Genomic DNA, 19,181 nt, shown 5'->3' on the forward strand with positions numbered 1-19,181 from the left:
CAGTCCTACTGCATCTAATTGCTGCTTTGGGAGATTATAAGCAGCCTGCTGGCAGGGGGCGATGGGTCTCCATGAATTTTCTATCTGCCTGAATTTAACATACTAATGCATAGTAAATCTTTATTTTCCTTCACCAAGCCACCGCATGATCAAACGCAGAGAAGGACACAGGTACTAATGGCCAACAGTTAAGTGCCACCAAGTCTTTAAAAATTTTAACTCAGGGTCTCCCTATCCAGAAAGGGTTAGAAGCTTCAAGATGACTTTGGGGTCAAGTGCTCCTTGGTGCTGCGCACAAGAGCTCAAACTAGGCATAAGCCTTCCTGTCCCACTAACAGGAAGCCAGAAGAAATTGATTCTCATCCTCGCATTAGGGTTCTTGCCTGGGACATGGGAGAGTTAATGATGTGAGTATTTCAAGTCAAACAGCCTCAACAGGAAAAACTGAGGCTCCCTCATGATAAGACACAACTATGGTTATTGCATCCTCTGGAAACGAGAGGGTGGTGGGACTGGGTTCCCTGCTCCACCTCAGCCACAGGAGAGTCTGGTTTCAGAGGAGTACTCCACCAGAAGACAAGAGACTGCCCTCTTTTCCTCACCTTTCTCAGTAAGCTGCCTACGCCTGGTCAGCCTCCAACTCTGAAATCATTCAGAGCTTCAACTCTCAAATTAGGTCAGTCACCTGCTTGATCGTCTGTGAAGGCAGAGTTAGTAAATGCCTCTCTCTTCCTCAGGACTCCCTCATAGCAAGCTGAGTGGGTTGTTAATTTGATAGCCTAATTCTCCTCAGCTTGTGCATCAGACAACCGCTCCATCAAAGCAAACTCAAATACATGGCAAGGCATCTAGTTGCTGGGTGATTACAGCAGTTGGGACTACAACCTCAACAGATCCACCAACATCAAGGGAATCTAGTCCCATATTTGAAGCAAGAAATACACAACCTTAAGGGCACAGACTGTTGAAGCTAGTTGTGATGTTTTATACCCTTATTGTTTAAGGCCACACAGGACTGAGCAATGGTGGTGGGTTTTTGTTGCCTTTATATGCAGATGGTCTGATAATTACTGCCGTCTTCGTTCACGATACAAACTGTGCGCTTACGTTCTTGCGTTGAACTACATATGCAAACAGGCCCTTCCTGTGGCTGCTTGCTGCTAAATTGGTGGCCCTGGCCTGAATCCAGGTCTCCGTTTCTGTACGATGCCAGCTATTCAAGGCGCCTGGAAGCATGCTGCCTCCCCTCTCCCTCCTCCATGCTGGCTTCAAATCAAATGGAAGAATAAATCAACAGCTAGATTACTGCCCTAAGCACACACCTGCTGACACTTCATGCAGCTGTAATTGCAACGGGAAAGCTAAGTGTATCATCAGGAAAGCCAACTTAATTAAAAGCAGTAAACATAACAGGATGTGGAGCACAGAAAGTAGCTCCCATCATGCAATATGCCCTGTGTCTAGGCTGGGGGGGTTTCCTAGCCTCTTGTACACAGGTTGATGGAAGAAGTGCTCTCTAAGCTATCTGAATAACAGCAAGAGAAAACCATGTTTTTATTGTTTTCAACTGGAACATTTTGCAGGTTCTTGATAATGCACAAAATTATTATTATAGACTGACCACCAAGCACATAAGGGCTTACATTCAAAACCCAGATGAATACAACTGTGTGATAAATACAACAAAATTTAATCTGCAAAGGAAGTGTGTTGAAATGCACAAGAAATTTATTTCAAAAACCATGAAAAACCACAAACAGAATACAATCAGCATTCTCCTCCACAATAAGAAAAAGAATTGACTGTTCCCACGTAGGGCAGGAACATGTTTTAAACATGAATAGTATTAGCAAACATAACTTTTTTAGGTTTATATTAATGTTCTTATACTAATTCTAAATGAAAAATTAAACAGATTTAATCAACATAAATGTGTACACATGCAGCTGTCTGCTGTATGCAGTAAACTACTTTCTACAGCAGAAACATATTAGCCTAAAAATACAACACTTCCATCCACACATGCTTTTAACATTAATTCAGGTCCTGCTTTGGATAAGCATTAGAAGAGGTTACAAGATGGCACTCCCCTATGTTTATTCTGTTCTTCATATATTTACCAGGAGCAATGGTTAACATTTCCTTCCAGAGAAAGTTTCTGTGTTTCTTTCTGGAGGTCTTTTACCTGGTAGCACACCAGTGAACCATCAAAAGATACTTAGACAAGGAACCCATGGCTGAGCTCCAATGCATAAGGTCAGTATTCAGGAGGTGGAAGACAGAACAGGCTACCAAGGAGTTTAGAAATCACATACACGAGTAGGTGTGATGTTAGGAAAGCCAAACCTCACCTACAACTGATAGTTGCAAGGGACATGAAGTGCAGCAAGAAGACCTTCTACCACTACACTGGCAGTGAATGGTATCTGTGGACAAGCCAGACAGCAGCTGATGTTGTTTACCTCAACCTCAGCAAGGCTTTCCACACTGTCTCCCACAATATTCTTGTACCCAAGTTCGGACATTACAGTCTGGACAGGCAGACAGCTAGATGGGTAAAAAAAAACCTGGTTGGATGGTGGGGCTCAGAGGGCAGTGGTCAACGGGTCACACTCTCCCTAGAGAATATGAAATAATTGCTGGTAGTACCACAGAGGTCTGGACCTGTTCTGTTGACAAGCATGTTGCTCAAATTAGTGACAGAGTAGTCTCACCAAGTTTGGAGATGGCACCAAACTGGGCACCATCAGTCAATGAGCTCAAGGGCAGGGCTGCCACTCAAAGATCTAGACTGGTTGGACAAACAGCCTGACAGGAACCTCGTGAAATTGAACAAAACCAAATGCAAAGTCTTGCCTGTGGGAAGGATGAACATCTTGCTGGCTGTGGAGCAGCTGTGCTGAAAAGGCCCTAGGGGTCATGGTAGACAGCAAGCTGAACATGAGCCAGCAGTGTGCCATGACAGCCATAAAGGCCACCAGCATCCTGGTCTGTGTCAACAGAAGCCTAGCCACTGGATCAAGGGAAGTAACTTTCACCTTTCACTGAGCACTTGTTGGACCACATCTAAAATACCACATTTAGTTTTGGCATCCCCAGTAAAAAGAATGAAATTGATAAACTGGAGTGAGCTCAGCAAAGGGCCACCAAGATAGTCAGGGGCTGGGGCACTTGCCCTGTGAGGAGAAGTTGAGGGACTTGGGCTTGTTCAGCCTTAGGGAAGAGATGGCTTCAGATGGACCCAAGAGCAGCCTGCCAGTACCCAGGAGGAGGTTACTAAGAAGATGGAGCCAGGGTCTTCCCAGTGGTGCAGGGTGGGAGGACAACATATGATGGATGTAAACCAAAACAAAAAGAGGTTCTGACTTGTATGTGAAAAAACTTATCCACCATGAGGACAGCCAGCCAGCAGAGCATATTGCCCAGAGAGGTTGTGCCTTCCTGTGCTCTTCCTTGGGGTTTTCCCAGGCCCTAACTGGTTAAAGCCCTGAACAATCTGGTCTGACCTCATGGCTGACCCTGCCCTGAGCAGAAGGTTAGACTGGAAGTCTCCTGAGAACCCTTCCCACCTGAGTTATTCTCTGATCAGTTACTCTCTTTTCCTCACTACTTCTCTTAGAATATCACATTATTAAAAAATTCAATACACAATAATCCAACAGGATAAGTTGAAATAATGTTAACTCAATATTGGATAGCATCATAACTCTTTTCTCCCTCTAAGTCAGCCACCCCCCTCCCTGTGGGTGACTACTTCACTGACCCAGTGACATCAGCCACAGTATTTCTATTGCTGTGGACACATACCTACCACTCATACTCAAAAACATTTGTGCTGCTTTATAAACATGCCATGGAGCCTGGAAAGGAGAGGATTAGAAACATGCAGGTTCTAGCATCTGGAATTTATCACCTCATTAAAAGCTCAGTTGTGATGGTAGCTAACAACAGGAGGAAAAATAAACAGAAAAGACCTATGGGATTGGTCAGTCATACCAGGGAACATACTTCACACTGCAGTGATGGGGACATTCAGATTCATTCTAATCAAACTACTCCTCATCAGCAAAATGTAAAGCAGCCTTCCCTCTACTATTCATTCCCAATTCAGAAGCAGAAAAAACAACTGGAGTATCTTAAGTGCTGCTGGCATCTGCATACAGAGGAGATGGTTTCGCAATCTAATGCATTCACTATGTCATTATTCACATTATTGCCAAGTAAGAGGAGTATCTTGACTGTCTCTTCTGCCAACCATCAGCACTTCAGCTACATCTAGAATAAGACTGAGCTGGCTTATTTAAGTGAGAGTAGGATGAGGATCCTCGTAGAGGATCAGAGTCAAGTCTGTCAAGAAAGCTTTAATTCTGAATTGCTTTCTGTGCATCCACACAAAGAAACATATGACCTAATTCTTTAAGCAAGTCAGGGATAACTTGGCTCCCTGCTTTTCCAAAGGATAAGAATTAGACTCCAATGACTAATTCCTTTCTCTGCTTTGTATTTGTTTACTTATTTTTCCTCATAAATAAATGTTTTGCTGAAGCAGGAGAAAAGTATCTAACTGACAATATCTTGTGACTCAGGCAGCTAGGACATGGAGAAATGGTTGGTTTGGTTAGGAAGTAAGTTAAGAGCAGTCTTGGAAATTCTCTGTATCAACAGTAGCAGACCAATGTATGTGTCTCAAATTCCTGGCAACCTTTCCATGATGGCTTCTGGTCAGAAATAAGCTTATTCACACAGCAGAAGTAGAAAAGTTTGGAAAATGATCAATTCCTCAGTCTAGCCTTAAGAAATGGAATTATGTTTGGAAGAAACACGCTTGAATTAAATTAAAGCTTACTGCTGATCTATGAATGCTAGAACTATCATGTCCACTGGAAAAATAATTTTAAAAGGTACTAATACCATTAACTATTTGGACAAAGAGATGTATCGTTAGTTCTGTAACAGACACCTCCAACCTTTGCCCTAGCTGTTAATACAGAACGCATAACCAACAAGTTTTAAGAAAGCTTTGAGCAACAGCTCCAACAGCTTTTTCTTTTTTAAATAATGATACTGGAAGACAGATTGAATCAGAAACTAAAAAAAAACTTAAGCTCCAAAAGAAGAACAGTCATATCACTGCAAGTTTTACCCCCCCATCTAGCTGTATTTCCAGTACACTTATTTTGGCACACTGATTTCTTATCCCATGTTCCTCTTGCTTAGCAGACGCAGTCTTATCTCTGTCTTTGGATGGCTGAAGTAGAGCCTTTACAGGAAAGATTAACTCAGCTATCTTGCCTTTAAACTTCCGATAAAAGCAAACAACCATTTTATGTGACAGTCAACCTTGGATTTCTATTACTCTGGACAATTTAAACAGAAGCAGGCACCTTCTAGGAGGACGTGCCTACCCAGAAGAGATAAGGCATATGGACATGCCAGTCCAGGGATGCCATGGTCTGAGCATGTCACACTAGATCTGTGAATAGACGTGGGACTTGGTATTTCTGAGCTGACACGCCAACCTTTTCATTATAATACACAGTGTCTCCAAGAGAGACGTGACAAACTGCCAGCGTGGGACCGAAATCACAGGGAAATCATTAAAAAGGATGCAGTGCTGGTTTTCATAAGTCTCCAAAGATAGTCTCAAGACCAAAGGACAGACTACATAACTGGATGGAAAAAACTTCTGTCAGAAAACCAGCGATAGAAAGGAATGGAATCTATTGCAAACTCATTTGACTAAATGTATCTGTTTCTTACGGACTGTTGCTCCAGAAACTGTAAGATAAAATAAAACCTGTTTCACTGCAGCACATCCCAGATCTAGTTTTGCACAGAGGAGACACTCTCAGGATAAAGTTACATATTATGCCCTTAGATGATTTAACATCTAACCATATGCTAATGGAGAAGATACTACTCATGCCTGCTCCCCCACAATATGCAGAATACTCCCTTCCTCCCATTTCACCAGTGTTCGCCAAAAACTATACCAAGCTGACTCAACACTGACTTGAATGTGCTAAAATGAACAACTTCTGTGGGATTAGCAAGTTGAATTAACTCAGTGAAGGGTCAAACAAGTGCCAAAGCAAGGGGACTTCACCCTAAGATATTGAGATTGGTGTTGTGCTTCTCCTCCACCATACAGGTGTGAAAAGACAGTGCAGGTAGGAAGCAGCTAAGGATCCTAGACAACAGAAGCTGAAATTGCACAAGTAACAAAGTAGGAAACCCCAGGCACGACAGACATCAATGACCTTCCTATCGTTTTGATGCATGCCCCCTTTAAAGGTACTGGGCTTCTACACACTCGAATAGCCTCTCTCCCCTCCCTTCCACATTTCTTCACTTGTCACGCATTATCTATCCTCTGAGCTTTACCATCCACAAATCCTTATTGTCTTTCCTTAGTGTTTCTTCTTCCCTACTTAAACTCATAATCTCAATAACAACAATAGCATTAACGTGACACTCATCACCATTGCAGCAATCACTGAGCACACACATCCCACCCCTTTCCCCTTCCTTTTTCCATTTACATACACTATCCAGGAGACTGGCAATCGCAAGAAGTTTATGCAATGACTCAGATAACATCGTGCTGCAGTAACTACTACAAACACACACAACTGCTAGTAACAGTCTTCTGATTGACCCGACATAGTCAATATACAACAGTTTTTCCTCCACATTAAAAGATCTCCCAAACCAACCAACAACCCACCAACACCATAGTCCCTCTCACAACTTTCTTCCTTCCAATGTTCAAAGCTGTGTGCAATTCCAGTTAACCTCTTTGATGGACTAGAAAATAAACACACTGCTTTTCTACAAGATACTACATTTCAGCACACGAAGAAAACAGTAAACTAGTTACTAAAAGGAAACCAATTAGAAAGCAACCTTGCGTACGTCCGATCTGTTGCAGATAGAGAGCCTATCTGTTGCAGGGCTCGGTATGCATTTACCTGTGGCACGAAGAGTCTGAGCTAACACCCAATATCCAAGTAGCTACCCCTTTGTACGACCAAGGGAGACAAACATTGGCTGCAAAAGCATGTGGGCAGAAACGTAAGCAGAACACTGAGGTGATGTGAATAATGCACTCCTGAATGTCAGGGTACAGTGGGATTTTCATAATTTCATAACATCCCTGCTTCTTTCCCACACTGCAGCAAAACAAAATAAAATGTAGGTGGAACCAAAGTCCTGTTGTTATTAGCATGCAAAGAAAATGAACTTATTTAAATTCACCCATCTGTTCTGGCCAACCATTTATGAGTAATTCTCAACATTTCAGTCACCTGAAAAAAGACAGTGAGTTCTAGGCACTTCCTAAGCAGTTAATATTCAGGATCACAGATGATTAAACCATACAGCGTTTCATTCTTTCAGTGAGCTTTGTTTCTCGCCTTGCTTCCGGGCTGCTTTTGGTCTCTAGCACTTCTCTCCTGTTTCTGGCAGATGAAGTGGAGGTGGAGAAGAAAAGAGAGGAAAGTTCTTGGGTAGCATAAGGATTACAGTAATTTTCTATCCTTCAGCAAGAAAGAGCTTGCTCAGGGAACAGATGACCTAATGCTGCTACCTACTCCTCCACCCCACTTTATTTTTATTTTTTTTTAAACTTATGTTTATGGGTGTTTGCAATTATAGAGTTATACAACCCAGGGACAAAGTTTCGTACATTTATCTCCTTTCTGCCCCCAAATCCACAGGGAAGACACCTCCCACCCACACATTTCCTCTGCCTTTTTGTTGTTGCTGTGGGCGATTTAAAACAGAAAACTGCAATTCAGAGAGATCCTCAGTCATGCACCTACAGGCCATTGACATTTGGTTCACACCCAAACCTGATGTGAATGTAGATGCCATCAAAAGGACAGTTATGCCACGGATAACAAATCATCCCAACTCCCTAAATTTAACAACAGTATTAGCACAGGGACAAACTTACTTTCAAAGCATTCTTGGTACTCTGCCTGATTACCTGCCCTTGCTCAAAACAAAGGGAGAACTGTCCTCACATGGCTCTACTTATGTTTCCTTTCAGCGCTCTGAAATAAGAGCCATTTAAGATCTTGCATTTTGTTTTCAACTGGAAAGGTCGCCTGTATTGGATGGCGAAAGGAGACTGTACACTTTTTTTAATAAGGAAAAAAGGGAAAGAGATGGGACATGGGAAAGGAGGAAAAGGAAAGTATTGCATCTTCATCTTTAAATTAGAAAAAATCTCAGAGAATTTATGGAAAAAGCATAATTAGTGAAAGAACAACACTCTAAGAGCCTACAGAATCTAATTCTCTCTTGAACACTAGAAAACACAAAAAGGAAAGTGATGACTACTTACATATAATATGTAGGATATAATCCTTCAAAGTACCAGCAATGCTTTTTGGCCTCCGTACACTACAAAGAAAGAAAAATATGGTATTAATATTTACATAGGACAACGTACAATTAAACTCAAGTGTAGAGTATTTATAAATACTGTGACTTTGAGCAATTAGGAAAGGTTTATATTACCAAAGATTTCCCAATCCCGATACACACAGCAACTGGGAAGCCAGTTCATGTGAATGGCAGCGTGCCCTGCCAGGGTTCAGATCCCTCACGCAGGCCTTTGTCTGCAGGGCCCCGTAGCTTCCCACGATTCACGAACAAAGTAAGTACATTCGGTGCAGGCACAGCATCCAGCTGCATGTGTTCCCTAGCAGAAATGCTGTCTTAAAAGACCACAGAGAACTTAAGAGCCCATTCGTGGTTACAGTCGCTTAAGAGACCTCCAAGGCATAACCAGTTTGATGACACTATGCGTATGACTACGCAGCAAATTCAATAATTGCAGGGAATGATTAATCTTTCTGGAAGTCTCTGGTGTGCGGAGCCAGGCTCGGGAAGGAGCAGAACCGAGAACCCATCCATCCCATCCCCTCTTCCTACAGCTTGGAAATATCTCAAGTGTTCATTAAAGTACCGGGGAAAGGAAACTGCTTTCTGCAGCCCAGGGGTATTGTTCTCTTTCACAGATTGCCAGCGTATCCTTGTTAAAGGATGGCAACAGACATTTTCTCAGCATGCGTGTGCAGGCAACGTGGGAAGCGCACATTGTTACGGGAACTGCCAGAGTACAGACAGCAGCTCAGAACAATAGCGGCACTTAAAAAAGAAAGCCAGGCATCATGCCCAAACTCTATATACAATGCACAAAATATTTCTGCGTATCCCACTGACATTGCTAGCATAAAATGCCATCTTCGTTGCAAACATAGCTCCAGCAGCTCCACTGCAAGCTGCATAATCTGATCACACATGGCCAGGGCATTGTGGGACACCTTCCACAGAGCAGTGAGGAATACCTTGCTGGGGTTTTAGCAACAATTCCCTCTGCTGCTCACACCTGACACCCAATGTCGGAGAGCGCTCGGCACGCCGGCAGTGCTTGGATCATCCTTCATGTTCACTTGGCAGCTCACCTTTAAATAATAGCTCATATAAGTTTATTAGCCTCCCCAAATCCCAGAATACTAAATGAAGCCAGTTAAGACAAAGACAAAGTGTTTTTAGATCCCCGACTCTCACTCCTCAAGAATAAGAAAAGCTGCAAGCTCTTTAACGAGCATCTGATGAGCTAAATCACAGACAGATCAATTACAGCCTATGAAGACAAACAGCTATGGATTAAATTGTTAAGAGCGGTACAGGAGATGGGAGGAGGAGGAGACGACACTTCTGATGCGTGCCATCAGGCCTTTCCAGTAATACAACAGGCTCACACCAGTCTTCAAGACGCACAAGCTTTAGCTTCTGTTGAAAGGACTGGAGCTTTTTCCTCAGGATAAACACAGCAGAAGCCTCATTCCCCCCTCAATGCTGCACTCCAGGCAGTTTACGCAGGAGGGCTCCATAGCTGTTGCTGGAGCAAGTGGTGTTCAAAGATCCATCTCCACATTTGCCCTTTTCCTTTTTTTCCCCCCTCCTTCAAGGCTTCCAACTTCTTAACGCTTCCTTCTGAATATTTTCATCAGCTGGCTGTTTCCTCTTACTCTAAAATTAGAAATATGCCAAGTTTGTCTCCGTAAGACCCTACAAACATATATGCATTATAAACCCAGCAGGTCTGCTGCTGAGTCAGTGAAAAATACTTGGACTCTTCACCTTTGAAGGCTGCAGATCAGCAGGCCCTGGCTAAAAACCCGGTGCCTGCACGTCAACCCCTTGGGAAGCCTCATTTCAGAGTCCAGCTTGGGGTGTATGCCGTTGAATGTTTTTCCTTTCTGCTTCTCAACCAATATGAGTCACTGTTTACCTCAACAGCCTTCAAGCCTTCGTCAGTCTCGAGCATTTTAATTGATGTTTTCCCAGAAATGTTTCTGACCACGTGGAGCCTGCCTACCCTTTACAAGTGTAAAGGATACATTTATATTCAGCACTCATTCTGTTCACCCCCCTCCCCATATTTTAATCCACTTTACAAGTTCTAAAATGAGTTTGGAAGACTCCTCCTTCCCACATCTCCCAAGTTGTAAGATTTCTGTTTCTGCCTCTTTACAATTCTCCGTTTCAGACAGCCAATATGCTTATTGCTGTCACAAGAAAGGCTCCAGCCTGGGAAAGTTTTGCAAGTAACAGTTCCTTCTAGCTTATAGGCCTTAGATACCTGCACTAAAAATCCTTCGGTGCCCAGACTTTGCTTTTATATGGGCCCTGGAACAGCAAGTACCAATCCGGATTCTGCCTTTTTTTTTTAGTATCAGTGCTATGAATACTGCATGGCAGTTGTTCAGCTCTCCTACATGGGAATCAGGCAAACAAGCAAGTGGACCTCAAATGTGAGCAGGACAGCTGAATCCAATAACATGACACGTCAAACAGATTTACACACACAGAGCACACCACTGCGGTCCCTGCTCGGTTAAAACTTCTACTGATCTCCATGGCAACTTTACACCAGTAAACCCCAACATAAAGCAGGTGACTACAAACCACTGTCTCTACTGCTGATTAGCAGACCTTGCAGGAATTCACTGCTATGAATAAGAGGAGAATGTCATTGCCTCCAAGGATTTGAGCCTCTTTAGCACTCAGGTACCAGAGACATGAACAGGGTAGTCAGGGCACAGATTAGTTAGTTTTTCCCACCCCGCACACATCCTCTGAAGCAAGCTATGATCAGCATCGCTTGCTGAGATCCAAATTATTCTTCTGAGTGGTACTGGCCTCTTAGTTAAGCTGGTGGAGAGCCATACAAGCATGAGAGGGGATGTATGCCATCAGCATCAGGCTCTCATCCTCACAGACCCTTTGGAAGATGATGTCCTTATAGCTGTTTGAGACTATTAAACCCTCAAGAAACCACAACTGGCAGCAACTCACTGCAGTCCGCAAAACAGACACAAAGGGAAGATTACTCATATTACTGCAATACAAAAGGACCTCAGACTTCAGGGTTGGTGCCCACTCCACTAGCTCCTATATGAAGACAGGCTGTATCTCAGAGTTTCTAACAAGCTTTCGTTCGTGTCTTTAAAAAGCCATTTACCTATTCACTAATAGCAAAAAAAACCCCAAAAAACCAAAACCAACTGTGTTTATGGTTTTTAAACTAAGCTTAGGTATGGCCCTGCTGAGGCTTTCAACTTTTCTAGGAGAAGGACTCTGCACATTTTGATTATAAAATTCCCCCTTCTATGTCCTTCAACAATTTGGCACAGCTATAAAATATAAATACAAGAGTACATTAATTTTTTTAAATAAATGATGCAGGTCTAATTGGGTGTGCATATGTAATCTTTAAAGAATTAATGGTACGTGAATTAGCCAGATGCTTGAATACATTCCTTAAGACTGTGTATTTGGAAAGAGAAAAAAACACAAGACTTGGTTTTTTGTTTGTTTGTTTTTAAATAAATCAGCATCTGTCTTGTAGCTGTTTTCTTTGACAGACTGCAGCAACACAAAATGCAAGCTGTCCTTTTCTGTGGCCTCTAAATTCATTCAGATTTCCTTTAAGAAAGGAAACACGCTTCCTGCCACAGATTGAAATTGCAAATGTTACTGCTGCTAGGAAGAACAATGAGAAAGAAGTTACCAAAACATTAACTAAAGACTGGTTTTGATCACACCATAAAATACAGAACGTGAGCACATATGTATGCACATGGTGTGGGGGAAGACAGAGCAGGCAGCCTGCTCACTGAATGTCGGATGGTAGTCTACAGATCATTAGTTATGCTTTGCAGGATTTGCAGAAATACTGTCTCCAGCAGGAATATCCTCCACATTGCACATCATTACCTTTCAGTCCACAGGACAATAAAAAGAAAACAGATCTGATCAATTAATTACTCTTTGCAATCGAGAGAGCAGTGGATTCATGACCAGTGCTTTTATTGGAGGCTTGGAAATTAATAATAAAAAAGTAAAAACAATTACAGTCCCATCTGCAGATAGTAAATACTTTCCAGTACAAGTACAGTCTAGTTTTGTTACAGGTACCAATGAAAAAAGCAGCCTGCTGTGGACGAGCATGATTGTGGAGGGCAGGGGGAAGGCAATAGCTATCTGTATGCTGAAGGGACATCCAGAGCGAGTTTGTGACATCTGCTCAAAGCCATATTCTGTAGGAGGCACAGATCTGCTATCAATCACAAAGTCAGTGAAACCCTATCAGTTATCAGCAACTGAGGGTGAGGCTCTTTCTTTTTACCCAGACAAAAAGCTAGATGCTACACAATTTCCATTACGTATTACAGTTATAAGGATCCAAATAGGTAGATTCAGAAGGAAAAAAGCAGGTATTTAACAGAGTGACCTGCCATACCGATATGACAGGAATGGCTTCTAGTATTCTCAGATGACCCACTTAGTGGCTGTTACCTCCCATTCAGCTGGGTATATGCTATACATTAGTACAGTGCAAGTTGATCCAAATGCCATTCTTCTGGCTACAGCCCCTGAGGCTTTGCTAGGATTAATTCATAGATGTACAAGAAGAAAGAGTTAAAAGTATCTAAGACATGGAACAAGACCTCATCACTTCTGAGCATCACACAATCCTATTTCAACATACACCCAGAACTCTGTCTTCCACACAGGTAGATCAAACTAGTAATCAAGGAAACGGGAAGGACAACACCTTCCTGACCATATGGCTTCACAGCATCTGAGAAACAATTGGCTGTGCCTGCTGCCTCTGTTACAGAAGGCCTCTTGCAAAACTCACCCGCACAGATCTTTCCCAATTTTATTGGTCACTGCACCTGGCAAGTACTTGATGAAGCCCAGACAAAAAAAAAGGATGGGACAGTCTACAGTGCAACTCCAGACTAAATAATCAGTTCCAGAAGGCACATTATTGGCTAGGAATAACAACATTTTATGGAATCTGACCTTTAAAATTGTATCAGTTTTCAGAACACTATCCATTTCAGTGCCTAGACAAGAGCTGAAAGCATTATGAGCTGCTCATTAGATATGGTGCGCCGAAATCAGAAGGACTTCTGCATGCTGAAAGTTTGAAAGATTGGATTTGCAGAGACAAGAATATGAGCACACTGCTCTTCCATAGCCAAGAAAAGGGCAAAATATCATCCATTAGAGTAAGAGACAACATATACTGAAACTGAAAAGTGCAGCCTAAGGGTGAAAACCATTTACTAGAGAAAATACCTTTTGTTTTATAGCCTTGCCTGAATCCATCAAAATTAATCCCTACTTCTTCCCCGGTGATGGTAACAGCTGAGGGTAAAAGTAGCCCATCTCCAAAATATTCCACGAAACTGAGCTCGCAAGCCATGTTACCAGTGATTTCAACAAATACTCTTGTCACAAAAGACAGAAGCAACTCTTACTAAAACCAGGATTAAGTTAAGGTATTTTTATTTACTAAGGTAATGAGGAAACAGCAGGAAACTCTTGTATAAAAGGATGCCGATCCTTTACCAAGCTTTCCCTCCCATGTAACAGTAAACAGAACAAATACTATTCCAGATATACAGCTGTTTCATCAAGACCAAGATTACAAAGTCATATAACTTATAGTATAAAGAATGCTTTTCAGAGATTTCAGGAGGAGTTGTTTCTGGCCAGTCTTTTTGGCTGTTCTCTAAGAAAGAAGGGAATATTTCCCATATAGGATTCTTAAAAGAAGCAACTTCTCCACCTTGAATTAATCAGCCTGTATTTTGCAACAGTAAAAAATTTCAGCACAAGCAGCTAATTCTTATTAGTTCTTCTGCTACTCAGAGCACATGCATTAATCATCATACTTTTATTTAGAATTAATGTGGGTTTAGCATTAGATAGCCTCCCATCACAAAGCATTACTTCGCATTTAGATCTATTAACCTTTCCCACAAAAGAAATACAAACATCCCTTGCATGCAATTTAATTTCAGGAGCCTGACTCTCCCCCCCACCCCGTTATGCAGCACATTGCAAATGCCCTTCAGTCCTAGAACGATACAATTTCAATTGAATATAATCGTTTCATCTGTATCCTGGGGGGGGGGGGGGGGGGGGGGGGGAGAAGGAAGGGAAAAAAAAAAAAAGGAGGAAAAGCAAGAGACCCTCATTTTTCAGAGTCCGCAATAAGCAAGGTGCGGGGTTGGCCTCCCTCCGTCCCGCCCTCGCGGCCCCGCCGGCTCGGCGCGCCCTCAGCACCGCGGACAGCGCCCTCCCGCCCCGCACGCCCGGCTGCGGCGCGAGCCCGCGTAACAAACCGCCGGTATAAAACCTCACCCGCGGACATCGCCTCGTGCGCGTGCTGCGCTCGCGCCCACTAAATAGCTCATTGCACATGCGAGCACTAATCTGAGAAATGAGTAACAACAGGCATCGTGGACGATCTCAAGTTGGAAGGGACCCATAAGGATCGTCAAGGCCAACTCCCTGATCCTCACAGGACTACCTAACGCTAAACCATACGACTAAGAGCATCGTCCAGATGCTCCTTGAACTCCGACGGGCTTGGTGCCGTGACCGCTTTTCTGGGGAGACTGTTCCAGTGACCGACCACCCTCTCAGTGAGGAACCTTTTCCTAATACCCAGTCTGAACCTCCCCTGACACAGTTTCATTCTATTTCCTCGTGTCCTATCGCTGGTCACCAGAGAGAGATCAACACCTCCCCCTCCACTGCCCCCCCTTGAAGAAGGTGTAGACTGCGATGAGGCCACCCCTCAGGCTTCTCTTCTCCACGCTGAACAAGCCAAGTGACCTCAGCTGCTCCTCGTAACTCTTGCCCTCGAGGCCTTTCACCATCTTGGTCGCCCTCCTCTGGACACACTCTAATAGTTTGATGTCCTTCTTATATTGAGGCACCCAAAACTGCACACGACTTGAGGTGAGGCCATACCAATGTAGTGTAGAGTAGGACAATCACCTCCCTCAACCAGATCGCTACGCTGTGCTCAATGCACCCCAGGACACGGTTGGCCCTGTTGGCTGCCAGGGCACACTGCTGACTCATATTCAACTTGTCATCAACCCAAACCCCTGTTGACTGCTTTGGATGGAACAACTGTACTGAATATTCTTCAAACTGTTTAGGAAACCATAGTTACAATAGTTGTCATAGTTATGTGAAATATCCAGCTTGGATCTACATCAGAATGTCAAGCCAGACGCTCCTCAAAGTGCCAAGAAATCCTCAGTACCAGAGAAAGTTAGGACTTGCTTTACCTTCTTATTTCTACACCCATGAACTCAGCAACATTTGCATAAACATAAAAGCTGGGGGGGGGGGTGTTTACACCTTCCTGGTGGAACTGACCTTACACTGAAAGTTCTAATGTCAGATCTGCAAAAAAGCATGAGGCATGCCACATATTGAAAGCATTTTCACCCAAGAAAAGCAAAAAAGATTCAACATTCCACTGGAGTCTCTGCAGCTTCAAGGGGGTAGTGGTAGTCTTTTTTGTTCCAACTGGAAGGAAACAGATGTAACATTTTCCCAACTCTGCTAGGAGCAGTTGATCTATTCCAAATGGTACTGGGCAGGTTCCACAGCTCCAAAATTGAACTTAGCTTCTGCAATTACTCTGTTTCCTTTTATATGTGCATGAGAAATAAAAACAAGGTTATTATTTGCATTCTTTAACTACAGAACAAGTCATAAGTCACCTTATAAAACCACCCATAAAGTAGGGTGCATGGGCGGAAGGGATCATTTGTCAGGAATTGAAAGGAAGACCATGCCAAGAGTGAGGATATTCACTATTTCCAACCTCAGCCTCTTTAAAAACGAAACAAAACAAATACTAGGTTTTACAGATGAAAGGATTTGGTGTACAACAATTTCACTTTTAAGCCTCTAATGAACATAATAGTGATACTTTCAGTGTCACCATTAAGACAGATATCAAACTTGCTTTCCTTTGACTAGGAACTGGAAGCTTGGTTCATCTCCAGCCCAAACCCTAGGTAGGCACTTACTCCTTGCAGGAACTGATACTATCTAGAGTACTATTAAGAGCAAAGCCTAGATTTGGGGTGCCCCCTTTTTTATCTAAAACCATGCCAGCATTCATTCCCTTCAGTTCATGCTGAACTGGCAAATTTTCCCATTTCCTATGTACATTTCATTCTTCCGCTTTACCATCCCAAGAATGAAAACAGCCTTTAAATCACCTAGTACTTAAATCCTCAGGGGCTGTCTTTCATCTCCCATAATAATGAAACCAAAGCAAAGAAAGACTGAGCAAAGGAAGATGTATTCAGGACTCAATTTTCTCAGTCATTTGCAGCACAGACAAGTAACAGCATTGTGCTGCAGATGCCGGCTGGTTAAGCTATGACAGGCCATCAAAAGCTGCAGGAAAATAGATGTCTTTGATGGTCACCAGGACTCAGGGCAGTTGCTTTGGGAGTTCCCAGGCTTTGTTCTGTTGATGTTATGCATCCCCCACGTGCTCATTTGTTCCGCAGAGAGAAAGCGTGAGCTGACAGGACAGAGCGCAGCTGCATAATCACAGCAACTCTTGCTCCCCTCCCTACTACCCTTATTTTTCATTCTTGACATTTAATCTAGTGATCCACACCTTCCTCAGATCCTTCTTATGAGGAGTCATTGGAAAATAATTTTTTTTTTTTCCAACTAAGACTTTTCCATTTTCAGCCTTCTGAGATATTTATTCCAAAACTGCAAATACTGGATCAAAATCCTTTGTGCTTTGAAGTCCTAAAAACATCTGTAACACTGAAGGCAGCGACTCCTCAGTCTCAAGAAACAAGATGGTCCACGACCAATCACACACCCAGTGCAGGGAACAAAAGAAATCGATAATAATGAAATATCACATAAGTGCTGTTCTCCTGGAAGGTATGCAAAGCCAAGGCAAGTTCTCACCTTCAAGAGGTTATTCTAGAAACCCATCGTGTTCAGTGTTAGATTGTTGTTAGGAGCATCTGTTAGTTTTAAGTCAGATTACACGTCATGTGTGTATTTAATAAGTGAGCATCTGAATTCAGTGGAGATTAAAGAGGTTACCTTGGAAACATTCTGATATTTGAAAACTAGTTTCTAAAAAACCCCGGCAAGTCAGAATCCAGGTACCTCTTTGAGAGGAAGTATCTACTTCAACACTCTGCTGGGGGAAGCTTTGTTCTTGGTCAACTCCCACCTGCTTAACAGTGAATTGTCAGATGCTTACCTACGGATACTTCCATTAACAGCCATCATACTATGTTGTTCACATCTTCACAAGGCATCTCAATCTCTCAAGGGAAAAGCACAGATGTATAATCTATGGTACAGGTCCAATCTGGTTTAATGACCAAACTGGGACGGGAGAAACAGTTATAAAGGAAACTTTAATGTAGCTGGACCAAATGAACTAGACTAACTACCTTGAAGTAAATGCTGAACTCATAGTAACACAGCAAAGGTGAATGTGGTCTGGTCTGCAAGGCTAGCTCATTGAACAGAGCTGCATTACTGTGAATATTAGAATGCCTAAAGATGATCATCTCCATGTTGCAGTCCAGAAAACAGTTTGCTTTGGGACTCAGATCCTGGAACACTGGGAGAGTTTATGGGTTTGGGTTCATCCAGCCTAATAATCAGGTTTTTCTATTCTTGCACGCAGTCTATTAAAGTTCCTACTGATTGGCAGCAAACACATCTCTTTCTCAGGCCAAAACTCTCCTCAAAGAAAGAAACAGCAGAAGACTTTGACCGAGAGTAATTTGTATTTGTTTAACAAGACAATTCAAGCTTTCAGGGAGATGCTCTATTGTGGCCTTTGGGCAGACACTCACCAGGTAGACTGAAACATGAATGCCTTTTAAATTAAACTAAGAATCTAAACCAACTCCTACTCAGTCCAACACACTGCCATAGTGATAGCATATGATTATTAAATTCCAGTGAGACAAATCCAACAGCTGTACCTCACAACTACTTATTTGAACAGTAAGAAATACTAAGCATTTGTCCTTGGAGTATTTCCCATGAAAGGACTAGAATAGCAAATAAATAGTCAACCCTTTCTGGCAAGCAACAATGCCTACTAATGGCAAAGCATTTTTCCAAATGAAGTAACTTCCCACATAGGACCATAACATTTGCTTTTCTTCTATTAGGAGCCTGAATGTACCTACACAATAAACTCCAAAGTCTCAGTTTGCCAAATTTCAACATAATCCACTAAGAGTGTTGACAAATCTCTTCATCTAAATCAAAAGCATACCAGCATTTGGTGTTTTTCTAAAAGGATCATTTCCTTGGTTTGAGTGATCAGCTGAGTTTTTCCACATTAAAAATAGCTCCCTGGAAGGAGAGAGAAGGGAAAAAAAAAAAAAAAAAAAAAAAAAAGAAAAAAAAAAGGGTCTACTGCAGGTTCCAAAGATGACCATCTAGATAGAGATACTGGATACACATAACCAGATAAATTCAAATAGTCTCTTGGCATAGAAGCCGTATCTTGGATTATACTGGTTTTCACGCTTCAAACCACTCACTTCACAACCTGATGAAGGAGATGCTGGATGCGAGTAGCTTTTTACATGCCTCCTCTCCTGTTCAATCAGTGCATGCTCCTTGCTCAACATCTGTCCATATACGTGGATTTTCTTGGGACCCCAGCAAGCTTTCAGCTTCCTCTAATAACAGTTACAATGCAAGTTACCTAGTTATCACTCTTGGACCTCTAGTTACCACTCTTGTGGTCTGTGATTCAT

The 19,181-nt window shown here is 42.6% G+C and overlaps 1 protein-coding gene across 1 annotated transcript in view; it reads right to left on the reverse strand.

Moving 5' to 3' along the window:
• The window catches only part of VOPP1 (VOPP1 WW domain binding protein), a 63,879-nt gene that overhangs the window by 13,439 nt on the left and 31,259 nt on the right, over positions 1-19,181 (reverse strand). The window contains exon 2 of the mRNA XM_030009952.1: positions 8,351-8,409. Coding sequence (XP_029865812.1) covers positions 8,351-8,409 — 59 coding nt within the window. The remainder of the gene's footprint in view (positions 1-8,350; positions 8,410-19,181) is intronic.

The sequence above is a fragment of the Aquila chrysaetos genome, chromosome 3 (genome assembly GCF_900496995.4).
Source record: "Aquila chrysaetos chrysaetos chromosome 3, bAquChr1.4, whole genome shotgun sequence".
Taxonomy (NCBI): Eukaryota; Metazoa; Chordata; class Aves; order Accipitriformes; family Accipitridae; genus Aquila; species Aquila chrysaetos.